General features: G+C 52.0%; 1 protein-coding gene across 1 annotated transcript in view; it reads right to left on the bottom strand.

Moving 5' to 3' along the window:
- Nucleotides 1-13,204, bottom strand: part of EZR (ezrin) — a 49,213-nt gene that overhangs the window by 6,653 nt on the left and 29,356 nt on the right. The window contains 5 exon segments of the mRNA XM_067701634.1: nt 2,998-3,094; nt 9,482-9,628; nt 10,612-10,695; nt 11,262-11,536; nt 12,376-12,471. Of these exon segments, the coding sequence (XP_067557735.1) occupies nt 2,998-3,094; nt 9,482-9,628; nt 10,612-10,695; nt 11,262-11,536; nt 12,376-12,471 (699 nt within the window).

The raw sequence follows: 13,204 nt of genomic DNA, 5'->3' as shown, positions 1-13,204 counted from the left end.
GATTTCTAAACCCACGTCTCCAGCCCAGGCCTCCTGAGGAGACCTGGGGCAGGCCATCTTAGCTGGCAGAGAACGACGTCCTAAAAACCGAAACCGGGCATGAGGACAGCGAACCCAAGTCCCCAGGGACACGGAGGAGGAAGGAGGGAAGCCCTGGCGAGCTGTCGGGTGAACACGGGAGCCCCGGGGCCGCCCTCTGCGCAGGCTGGGCAGGGCCCGCTGCTGTCACGTGCAGGTCTCCATCCTTCCGCCTCTCCCGTGGGGCAGGAACAAAAGGCCCATTCTCGAGGGGAGCCAGCTGTCTCGGCCCGTGAGCCACCCAGGCAGGCACTGCGCAGCACAAGAGTCAAGATCACGGCCCCGAACCGTGGCACCCGCGTGGCCGGGGGCGGAAGCTGCCTGGCTGGGGCGCGGGGCCGGCGCTCAGCCGGGGGCTTTGCCCAGGGGACCGCCCTCCACGCAAGCTCAGGAATCCCTCCCCCGAAGTGGTGACGCGACCGCGACCGGGTCTCCTTTTCTGTCTTCTACGTAAAGGCGTGAACTTGGACATGTGGTGTTCTACCGCCCCAGGCGCTAAGCCTGCCTGCGGCTGCGCAGAACAGCCCTGGGAGGTGTGCGGGCCCCAAGGGACCCGTCCCCCCAGCCAGCCCCCACCATAAGGCACCCAAGCAGAGGACGCCTCCTCCGTGAGGCCCCCCAGACCCACCCACCTGAAGCCATCGCCCACCCCACCTCTCATCTGCGTCCCCCGATCTGTCACTCAGTACAGCTGCACTGTTAAATTCTCTGCCAGAAAGCACGTTACTTGTTTCGTTTGTCTTCACCCATCTCTTCACTGGCGTGTACACCTCGTGGGGCGGGACCTGTCCTGTTCCGCCGTACACACCATCCTAGTATCGCGCCTGACACGCGGCGTGTGACCAGCAAATGTTTCCCTCTCCCTTTTTCCCCTTTCAAGTGATGGCTTCACATAAAACCAGATTATAGCAAAAGTATACTCGGCTAATTCAACCAGATGTACCGCAACTGCCTTTGCCTGGGAGCTTGTGATTGTACAATATTCTTCAGCTTTTCGGAAGCTAAACTTAAACCAAATGTGAAAAAAACCATACAACTTAATTCTTAAACAGTCTACCCAGAATTCCTGCTTCTGTCACTTCTCAAAAAATGTTCTGAACAATCAGTAACGTCTCATGAACAGACAGTAGCCTACACAGGATCGCAGGATCTTCTCGCTCTGACTGCCCCCATCTCACTGCCCACGTAACACTGGTAACAAACACTACGACCCTCGGTTCACGGTGCTGCATACTAATGTGACCTGTTACCATGGAGCTGGAGAGCCTGTATTAAACGCTTGTTAATTTAAAATAGCTGTGCAACTGCCCATGGAGCAGGAGTCATGAGTTTGCGAACAGCAGGAACACGGAAAGCGTCTTTCAGTGAAGACAATACTTCTACACACAGCGTCCAGACCTCTGGTTTTCCCTTCCTCGGGACTAACCCCTCGTGGGAGGAGCAGCTGGACAGTAATGCCACACGCTGTCCCCTGAGCGTTAACCGTCACCATGCGGTGCCCAAGCCCTGGAGGGCTCCCAGACGTGCCTCTCTGAGCCGAACACTGTAACTAAGGAACCAAATTACATGAGACACCAAGTTCCTTCCGAACTGTAATTCTGGTAAAATTCACGACAGGCTCCAAGAAGGGTAAGAATTTCTTCTAGTGGCAGTTTTTTAAAGAACAGATTTCCAATTAGAAAACGAATTCCTGGGCTTCCCTGGTGGCGCAGGGGTTAATCCGCCTGCCAATGCAGGGGACACGGGTTCATTCCCTGGTCCGGGAAGATCCCGCATGCTGCGGAGCAACTAAGCCCGTGCGCCACAACTACTGAGCCTGCACCCTACAGAGCCCGCGAGCCACAACTACTGAAGCCTGCGCGCCTAGAGCCCATGCTCCACAAGAGAAGCCACCACAGTGAGAAGCCTGTGCACCGCAAAGAAGAGTAGCCCCCGTTCACCACAACTAGAGGAAGCCTGTGTGCAGCAATGAAGACCCAACGCAGCCAAAATTAAATAAATTAAAAAAAAAATTCCTCCATGTCTTTTCAAAAAAAAACACAAACTCCTCACCCATTCCACCACTCTACATTACGTATTGTCTTAATCTTTTGAGCAAACGCAGCTGAAAGTTTACATAATTTCCACAATGCACCGGTCTTTACAGCTATTAGCTAACAGTTGGTATTCAAATTCTAGGATATGACGTTCCTTTTCTAGCTAAGTCCTCCCAGGATGACTGCCCAACAGGCTCTTCTTTGTGAGGGGCTGTTTCCTACATCAGCACCGATGTGAAGGTGCCAGTGTGAAGACCACCTGCGGGGCACAGGGCAGTCAGGGGAAAACAAGGCGCAGTCCGTACCAGGAGGAGGGGGGGATGCGGGGGCCAGCAAGTCTGACGTATCCTAACGTGGGTAAGTTGCAAGGACAGCTCACCAAGTCAAAGCCCGGCCCCGAGGCTTGACCATCACAGTGCATGCTCCAGGGGGTACCAGGGCAATGCTGCCGTGAGCACCCCACCCCAGGCCCACTGCCTGGAGGCAGGCTGGTTTTCCACACGAATATGAACATTTCACAAGCCCAGAAATGCAACACTTTGTGAAATGCTTATCATTTAGCAAAGGTCAATGACTCAGAACTGCCCTTTTCTTCATAAGGCATGAAGACCATTTGGAAACTTAGATGACAAGAGTCAGCTGGCTTCTGACGGGTGGACCGCTGGGTTCCACCATAACCTCCTACTGCAATGCCCAGTGGCAGGGCCCAAGGGGACCTTAACCCTCCATGTAACCTACTGGGACTTCTTCCCCCCGCCCACACACACACAGGTAATTCTGAGTATCACCGGCTCCTTGTCACACAGAGAAATCTGACCTCTATCTTGGAAACGTATTTGGCTGCAAGATGAAAAACAGTAACCTGTAACTGTTATGAACTTACGGGAGCCTTCTTGTCGATGGGCTTAATGACAAACTTTTTGTCATTGAAAGAGATGTTCCTGATTTCGCTCCATGGGAAGCCAATCTTTGGGGTCAACCTAAGGTTAAAAAAAAAAGGTGGGAGAGTTAGATGGGTACTTGGATTGGCTAAGAAAGGTTTGTAAATCTATTCTTAATTTCTTTTAGTTTAATTTTAAAAAGTACAAAGCTAGCCCGAGAATCCTATTATGTAGTGTACATCATAACTGAGTGTACATCATAACTGAACAGTTGCCACCTGTGCTAGGTTAGCTGACAGGTGGGTGTCACTGAGGGTCAAGCTCTAGGAAGCCTTGATATGCTCCCATTGGCATTTGTCTTTCTCAGTTACTACGTCCAGTCACCCCGGCTTGTAATCTTGAGGTCAACTCTGATTCCTAACCAGGCACATCCTTTCATCCTTTGAAGTATCTCTCATGACCATCTTTTGCAATTCATTCCCACGTCACCACCCTAATCCCACCTCTCACATGCCAGCAGCCTAACCAACCAAGTTCCTTCTGTTGCCTACAGAACCCTACTTCCAGTCTGCTTGTCTGATTAATGTCCCTTTTGGTCAATCCATTCCCCTCCTGAAAAATGTCAACACTGCCGCCCCAATACCCCCCGCCCCGGTTTCTACAGGATGACATCCACAGTCCTTAACTTGGCGTCCAACAGCCTTCTAACCTAGACCCAGCTGCCTGGCTCAGCCCATCCTTTCAACACAGCGTTCACTGCCGCCCCTCGCACGGAAGGGCCTCCCTCCTCCCTCCCCCACCACTCCCAGACGTGCACCATCAGGCCAGCTCACTCTCCCTTTCAGCCGCCTTTCCCTTTCCCCTCTCAACCAACGTGCAGTCCCTTATGCTACACAAACTATTCTTGTTATTTAAATTACTGCATTATTATTTAGTTCTTTGAAAACCAGGCAGGTGAGCAGTCTGATGGCAAAGACCACACCTTATGTTTCCTGTACATGCTACACCCAGGGCAGCTGTTCACCAGTGGAAAAGGAAAGCGCTGGTAAGGTCCAAGTCCAAGGTTTCCTTACCGTGTTGTTGTCTGTTTCTCCCTTCAGAAAACTGTTAGCATTTGCTTAATATATTAGGTGCTCTAATGTTGGGTGCATGTATATTCACAATTGTTATATCTTCTTGATGAGCTGAGGGCTTGGTATACGGATTCTGCCCCTCTAGTTCTCATCTCGGTGATGCATGCTCTCCTGGCTGGTCAGACAGACACCTTCCCATGTCATCCTCCAAGTTCCAAGAGAGCTCTCAGATCACACACCCTAACAGTAGCCCCACTACTGTCCTACTTAATCGCTACTAGTCCACTACTGGCCGAAACTCCGGATTTTTAATTAGCATTTCTGGGAAAGCTTATGGTATGACTTCAAGACCACATTGCTCTACTTACCTCATAATTTCCACCCTCTTCTTCATCTCCTCCACCCTATTCTTTCAACACATTTACCATGGATGCCATTCCAGAAGGAATGACAGATCCTCAAGCAACCTTTCAGAGATGCTGCCATGAAAACGGTCCTTGCCATGAGCCATAGAAACTTCCCATTTAGAAAAGAGCAGGAGTGGGGAGGACTCTACTGCCTACCGACATGTTTAAATAAAAACTGATGGGCAATGTAGGTCCTGTTATGACAACACGAGCCAGGTCAAGGCAGTGGGCGTGGCCTCTGAGGGCCAGGAGTGGGCACCTAAGCCCGACAGGCTTCTGGGACCCAACAGTCAGGGCACTGGCCAGGCTGTGGTTCTAAGTGTCCAATCTTTTTGATATACATCCTTTTTTTAGTTTTGTCCTATAGGATCACCAATGCCTGTTGAAATACATCTGGTTAACATGCTTCACAGCACTCAAAAACGCATGCAGGGAGTTTGTTCAGTTATTTTATCTCCCACTGTATATGGGAGACAGACACACACACACACACACACACACACATACACACACATATACATTGTTTGAAGAAGTAACTTTGTATATAGGTGTCTGAGCACTGGAAAGGAACTCAGGATGTCACCTGGTCCTGCCATGGACGTAACCTCTATCCTTACGTGGAAAGGCCGTAAAAGAGAGACATCAGGTAGGCACTTGTTGCTTCAGAACACTTTCCTCCAAAACACAAGGCCAACGTGCTGGGCAGAGCAGAAGAGCCAGGAACCAGCAGCTGCTCAGCTCTCAGCCACGCAGGCAGCACTGTGGGCCCGGCTTCCAACGCAACGATCTGTTCTCTGCCTCCTAGTTCTATACGAGTCTCTCAAAATAGTTTCTAACCCAGAAAACTTGGACCTTCAGGCTAGACAGACATCTTTCTCTCAAGGGTTGGGCATCCTGTCACCACAGCTTCCAGCTTCTTCTTTCTGCTGTACCTGCAAAGTTTGTCTTTTTTTTAAGACTCTGAAACGTCGTATAACAATTTATAGCCCCATAAGCAGGACTGCAGTATCGAAAGATGAGGACTAAACATGAAAATTATGACTCACCCCTAAGTTAAAGAACCTCCTTTTATTCTTGACCACAGTTGGAAGATTAAAGTCTTACAAGGATTTCTTTCTCTTTTTTTTTTTTTGAGTTCACTCAGAGGACACAAACAGAGAAGGACCCACAGAGAAGATTTCTAAAGGATTTATAAGTCACGAATTTTAAAAGTGCAATTCTCGAAAGACTGGGGACCAGAGCTCTTTGGAGAAACAGCCGATTCCAGGGCTGGAGCATCTGGAGGTACCAGTATGTAGGAAGTGCCTTGAAAATAATGGGGTCAGGAGGGCCCAAGAGCCACTCAGAGGGGCTCCGAAAAGCAAATCTCAAACGATGTTAGCTACAAAATAACAGTATAGATTACGGCCCATAGAAGAAAACACATATTAACATAAGACTAAACAATAAATGGAGAAATTGGTTCCTTATAGAATTCCATTAATATGTGTAAATAGAATGGTTTTTTTAAAAAAAATCACCATTTCTCAAATATTACAATAACTGCTTCATGCAAGTCTCATCAATGGATGTAGAATTAATAGATGAAAGTTTAACAAACAGGATATTCACATAGTTTCAAAGACTCTCCCCTAAATACACTTGTCCATTACGAAGGGGAGGTGAGTAACTTTGCAGAGAAGCCTGGCCAATGCCACCTTGACCCGAGATCAAAGTCAACACCAGAAGCAGGATGTTCCGACGCCACACGCTGCCTGCAAGGGTGCGACAGCACTTTTCAGATTCATGCCCAAAGCGCAAACCTCAAATCTTATCACGGGAAGGTATGAGACTGATCCAAGGTGAGGGATTTTCTAAAGAGTCAATGGTCAGTGCTCTTCACAAGTGTCAAGGCTGTGCTAGACAGACGGACAGACTTTGGGACTGTCCCAGATGGGAGGAGACTGGGGAGTGTGACAATTAAATGTAGGTGGGATTCCAGGCAGATCCTGGGGCAGGAAAGGGACACTGGTGGACAACTGATAAGACCGTTAAGGGCATCACGTATCAAGGTGACCATCCTGACTGTGTTTATGTTAAGGTGTTGACATCTGGGGAAGCTGCGGAAGGGCACATGGGAATTCTTTGTACCTACAAGGTCCGTGGCGACATGCTGGTGGGAGGCTGCTCGTGGCCACGGGCACGTGGGCTTCACTGTGAAATGCTTTTCATTTTGCAGTGTTTTGAAAGTTTTCACTGAAGAGTTTAGAAAGGTCTGGGGTGGGGGGATGGGCTGCAGATCATGGCATGCCTCACGGAGGGGGAAGAACAGAGACAGAGAAGAGCTGCCAGGCGCCCCCCCCACCCCCACCCGGAGGCCGCGGCAGTGATAACGGAGATAAGCAACAGTGGCTGAAGCTCTTCCCACACTTCCTTGTGGAAGAAAAGGCGCTTAAGCGGAGGGGGGGGGGCGCGCCTGGGCCTCCGCTCCTGCCCCCACCCTCTGCAGGGCAGGCCCGTCAGAAAACTCTCCCCACAGCCGCCCTTCCTGCCACCCGCCCAGCCACACTAAGAAGCCACCATGGCTTCTCCTCAGGCCCTCCCCGCACGTGTCCAGCCTCTCTTCTCGGCCAGTCTGAGCTGGGCTTCTAAACGTCCCCCAGAGGTGGTCTAACCGGAGTCCTCGCAGCGGCAAACTTCTGTAAGAAACTAAGTTATTCAAAAATTCTGTCTGTTCCGCGTTCAAGTTAGGGTACCAAGGACAGAAAGGAGAGGATGGTCTGACAGCTGTGACCCGACGTATTTGTTAAAACAAAGCACACACAGATCCGAGAATCGCCTTCTGCTCTCCTCTGCGATACAGGTTAAGCCACTGACGGTAAGGCACGAAGACGTAACCGCCCCCGCGCCCGCCAAAGAAACCTGCCTGTGAGCATAATTTTAGAAACTGGAAAAAAAGAATGTACTTAAATGGTTGAAACATCATTTCTAATGCCAATAAAACAGAAATGTAAATCAGAATACATGATTTGCAACGCCGGGGAAGGAATGTAAGGGAAAAGACACTTGGCCTTCATTTCGCCCCCTCCTGGTCTACAGCCCTTTCCCAGCATCCTCCCTGCTGCAGCCCTGGGCCCGTGGCACATTCAGAAACTCCTCCGGACAGAAGGACTAGGGGAGTGAGCCCTGGGAGGGACGAAGCCGGGGGAGAAGCGTGCTTGCAAAGCACTGAAGAATCTGGGGCAGGATCAGCTCCTCTAGTTTTTGTTGTGGCCTGAGGATGCCGGGTAGGGTTATAACACAGCTCATCTCAACTTTTTCTGTCCCACGCTGACGGCAGCGTGCGGGGAAGCTGCCTAATTCCTCCCTCTCGATGTTCTCTCCTCTTCAGATCTAAGGGTTTACAGAAAGGAAGACAAATGCTTCCTGTCCTACATGCTCCCAACTTGACTGTTATACGTACAATGAAAAAGGGACCCCAAGAGACTTTTTTCTTTGGGGAGAAGACCCTTTTGGGAGGTTGCCCGTTTCACAGCTAAGCTGGGGGAGGGAAGGAGAGCGGAGGCAGGACTGGAAGAGCCAAGCTGCTCGGAGTTTCACTCGGGATTTGCGTGGGTGAGGGAAGTCACAAGTTGACAGCACGTCCCTGCCTCTGGCTCTACCTGGCAGCTCGAAAAACCTGTTCGGAAGCCCCGGCCTTGGCTACGTCACAAGATCTGCTCATTCAGGAAGGCGGTTTCCCATGTATACTCCCACGAGGCCGCGGTGCTCCCTGCTGACCAGCTCCCGCCCTCCAGCCCAGGGGCCTCCACAAGAACTAGGGCTGGTTTCCCAAGTCCCTGACTGATGCAGACTGTTTCTGCCTGTCCACAGCACTGGGTCTAGCACGCCGGGGAAGGAGCAAACCAGGAGTCCCCAGTAACTCACTTCGGGGTCCTCAGGCAAGTCCCTGCGACCCTCTGCTAAGCACGCCACGTCCTAAGTGTAACTGGATTCGTCCGACTGGCACCGCGCCTCCCGGCGGAGACGCTCTCCTCCACCCACTCTGGGCGCGTGGTGGAGGGGCTGGAACGCCAGGCACCGGTCCCCACCCCAGGGGAAATGGGTCTGGACTGTGGGTCCTGGCCAGAGCGCCTGTGGCCGGGATTATGGTGGACTCTGTACAGGTTATCGCGTGTCAGAAGCGGCGCTGCTGCCCTCAAGAACGTCAGGGTAGGGGTGGGAACCTGGGGCCTGGGGGAGCCGAGAGCAGGTGAGACAGGTGAGCTGCCACTCCAAGCCCAAGGAACAGGGAACCGCCGCGGAAAACTTGTCCTTGCCGAATCAGAATGATTTGTGTGTGTGTGTGTGTGTGTGTGTGTCTAGCCCCTTGGCAGGAAAAAGGCATCTGCGCAGAACTGGTAACCACAGGAATGGGCAAAGGAAGCCGGGGGAGGCCAGCCTGCCTGCACTGAACTGCAGCAGGGCCCACTCCACAAACTAACACACTGAGGCAATCGGGTACCTCCTGCAGGTTCAGAGGATTTAGCTAGACTGTCCGCACAGAAAGGCTACTACCGTGTGCAGAATCTCAAGGTCCCTGATAGCACCATAAATATTCTGGGTCGGATCAGCACACACCTCAAGCCGCCCAGCACTGCTGGCTGGTGGCTGTGGGCGTGCTGGTACCTACAGGCAGCTGGGGCGGCCTCACAGGAAGGGGCGGGAGTTGGCTTTCCTGCAGCTCTTGTTCTTTCACAAGCTCCAAAGTCCATGAGGTCACGGACCGGTGTGGTCCACCTGCTGGGCCCCTCGGCACGTGCTACACGTGCTAATAATGAACAGGCTAAGAGAGGAATAACGCACACCTCTGAACCGACCTCCGACATGGCCACGTCACAGTCGCAAAGCTCTTAAGCGTCAGACACTGGGCCAGTAAGTTGCTAGATAAATACTCTGAAAAGAACCCACATGCACATTTGCCATTTTCTCCATGGTTTCCAGGCCTGATACCCCACCAACTAAAGAGAATATAAAGTTCAACTCACTTATCATCTTTCTCATAAATATTTAGTCCAAGGGCATCAACTCCAAGCCAAAGGTCTGTTCCTTTCTTATTTTTTATCTCAAAATAGTTGATCCCATACATTTCCAGGTCCTGGGCAATCTTCAGATACTCCAACATAGCACTGTCTCTGGGTGGGGAGAACAAACATTGGCATCGTCGTCAGCGTGCACCCCGCGCTCAACAGTTACACCGTCACCAGGATCTGAAACGTAGTGCATCATGGAGGACGGGCTGACAGCCAGGTGCCTCCGTCCCTCTGCCGGCCTGTGCCCCAAGTGGGCGCCCAGCCACCCTGGACACTGACCACGGGCGTACGTCACGTGTCAGGAAAGAACCAAACTGGCTCGTGCTGCCCACTCTGGACACAGAGGGCTTCCCTTGGAAATTCTATCACCGGGCACGACCTCTCTCTCTCTCTGGCCCACACCGTGCTTCAGGGAGCCCACCGTCTGCCTCACTTGGGGCCACTGCTTGGGTTTTGAGTTATTTCTCTCCACAGAAGATGCTCGGGTCAGGCAGGAAACTCTAAGGACACAAAGTCTCTGAGGCCCAAACTGCAAATGAACTTCTGAGGACGGGACATCATGCCAAGAGCTGCTGCCAGTGCCCGAGAGGAGGATTCTAGGACAGGCATCTGGTCGCTCCGTTCTCACCCACCGCAGGTCCCACTCCGACCCTCTCCACACCTCGCTGGTGCTCCTTTATTAGCAAGTGTTTCTCACTTGGGATCTTTTTTTTTTTTTACATTTACAACCTTTTGAAGGCAACCACCTTATGGACGATGAACGAATCAGCACCTCTGTGACAGGGAAAAGAAAATGCCTGGTGGGCTGCGAGCAATGCTCCGGCCCCCTTGACTAAAATGAAGAGTTTCAGACACAAGCTTTTCTTTCCTCTGAAACAAGGCGGGGAGAAGGCTGGAGGGACTGAAGGTGTAAACCAAACCACTTCTGCCCTGGTGGCGGTGGGGAGGAACAGCTGGCTTCGTTTGGGAAGAAACCTCACCAGCAGCTCCTTACCTTCCCTGCCCCTCTAGGCACGGCTCCGAGCGAGTCACCTGAAGGACCCGAGTCCCCTGCAAAGAAGACCGGCTCCCAGCCCAGCACTCACTTGAGCATCCCGCGGTGCTCGGCGTGCCACACCTGGATCCGGTCCTCCCACTGGTCCCTGGTGAGCTTGTGCTGGTCCATGACTCTGGATCGCAAAGGAAGAGGGCACAGAGCCGTCACCCCAGAGGGCCGGGAGCAGCGTGCGACCGGCCACTGAGCACCCTCACACAGACCCTGACTGTTCTTTCAAATAAAACCATCTACTTCCTAAGATGCGGCATTTCTATTTATGACAATTAACAGCCTGGACGATTCAGAACCTGGAATGAGACAAACCCAGTCTTGCTGGAAACACTTTTAAAAGGTGTTTTATTTTAAGTGGCCTCTCCTTCCAAAAGAGGTAATTTATGTGACCGCCAGTAAATAAAAAGATTGAACAGGGGCCGGTTTACCATATACACCAGGGAGAGCTAAGATGGTTCCGCTCCGGCACCTGCGGCTCCTGTGAGGAGGGCCCCCTCCCCTGCTGAGTCCCGCTGTCGCAGAGGCCACTCCAGGGTCCACCGAGGGGTGGCAGGGCCTGCGGAAGGCCAGCCCGTGACTGCAGACAGAGTCCCCAGCTTGCAGAACACTCGCCCTCCACAAAGCCCTTCTGCCTCCCGACCCTCCTGACACGACGCTCGCACGCGGGCCCGGCCCCCGCCGGCTCACCTTTGGGGGATCAGCCGCTCGGAGCCAAGGTACCCGGACTTGTGCAGCTCCTTGCCGTAGTCCCCGAACTTGGCCTGCACAGCGTACGAGCCCAGGAGCACCGCCGTCTCGGGCGGGCAGTAAATCTCATCGCTGAGAATCCCCTCCTTCACTTGCAGGAAGAAAAGCTTCTGGGTGATGTCCTGGATGAGCTCCTCGGACACGTCTTCGGGGTAGAACTTGGCCCGGAACTTGAACTGCAGAGGGTTCTCCTTTCTGACCTCCTGGGCGGACACCTGGGCGGCAGAGGCCAAACCTCACTGCAAGTTCAAAAGACAAAGACCTGCCTTCCCAACACAGGTTTTAACCACTGACTCAAAAGCATCCTTCAGGCCAGTTTTCAGAAGATAATGTTTGTTCTGAAAGTCACCTTTTTAGCACGGAAGACAGAAGGCCAGTGAGAGTCCTGTTACACCCTCACACTAGCCCCAGCCCCAGCCTTGGTTTTCTGGGGGCGATGCTATCAACTCCAGGGGACTGCCTGAGTGACCCGTGAATCTGGCCTCTGTCCACATGGCCAGGCCAGCCCTGGACCATGAGCTCACTCTCAGTAATTCCTCACGCCCCCCCACCCCCTTCCATGCCTCCAATCACCCTCCTGATGGGCCCAGTAATATGGGAGGGAGACCAGGAGCTGGAGACGAGAGAGAAACTGCCTGGAGAAAACACATTTAGCTCACTGCTGTTCTCTGTAATTGTTAATGGAATTATCCAGTCTTTGGAGTTGAAACTCTTATCACAGGTTCAAACAGAGCAATAACAGGTTCTTACAAAACAGTGGATGATTCATGGTTTATAAGATTAACAATCTCATTGGAAAAAAAAAAACAACAAAAGCTAAGGTCAACTAAAAGCTGAGCAATTAAGCATCACACACTCCAATAAGGGAGCAGTAAGGAGAAATGCCAGGATCTCATTTCCAGCAACTACCTCCATTTACTGGAAACCTGCAACCTCTCTGTCTTTAAAAACTTTTACACAAATAGAAAGGAACACAAAACAAAAGACAGAGTTTCAATGTCAACAGAGTAGACCAAACCCAATTAATAGCCTGTAAATAGTTAACATGACTTACTTTTTTATCAAGTTTCAACCAGGTAGGAAATCCTTTATTATCTACATACTGGAGGCCAAAGTACCACACTTCCCGAAGGCCGATGGTCTTAACCACCTGTGTGAAAGAGACGGGGGAGGGGGGCGAAACAGTCATGAGGAACTCTCTGGATGGCAGTGGCCCTGGGCTGCCACCATCACATGGTGCAGCAGAGCTGCCAGGAGAGCGAGGCGCCAGCTTAGACGCCGCGGGCGGGCCTCCGCTACACCGTCTGTTACTAAGACATGAACCATTTACTTTTTTTTTTTTTTTGGCCACACTGTGCAGCTTGTGGAATCTTAGCTCCCTGACCAGGGATTGAACCCAGGCCCCTGCAGTGAAAGCACCAAGTCCTAACCACTGGACCGCCAGGGAAGTCCCTGAACCATTTACTTTTAATATAAATTTGAGCAGATTTAGGGTTAACTTTAAATCTTATAAAATGTCACCCCTACTCCTCTGTCCTCCATTATGCGTTTCTGAGTAAAGACAGCTAGGTGGGCCACAGGGAATGGGCCGTAACCCAGGTACACCCACCGGTAAAAGTGTGTGTGTGTCACAGGTGTGACTGCACCTGTCGGGGAGCCCACATGAAAAAGGGGCTGAAAGACACCAACGTGAAGCAGAGCCTCCCCTGGATGCCCGTCTCTGCTCCTCGGCAGCTGGCCGGGCCTCCGCTCAGTGGGGTCAGGGCAGCAGCGGTCCCGGGAAGGTATAGAAGGCAGCGGGCAACAAGCTTCCAGGGAAGAGGGGGAGTGCTCAGCTTCACGCATGCCAAGGGGCGACGAGCACTCTCAACCTCCAGAAACGT

The sequence above is a fragment of the Pseudorca crassidens genome, chromosome 13, assembly GCF_039906515.1.
Source record: "Pseudorca crassidens isolate mPseCra1 chromosome 13, mPseCra1.hap1, whole genome shotgun sequence".
NCBI classification, from domain to species: Eukaryota; Metazoa; Chordata; class Mammalia; order Artiodactyla; family Delphinidae; genus Pseudorca; species Pseudorca crassidens.
This window is presented reverse-complemented; position numbering and strand designations above follow the sequence as displayed.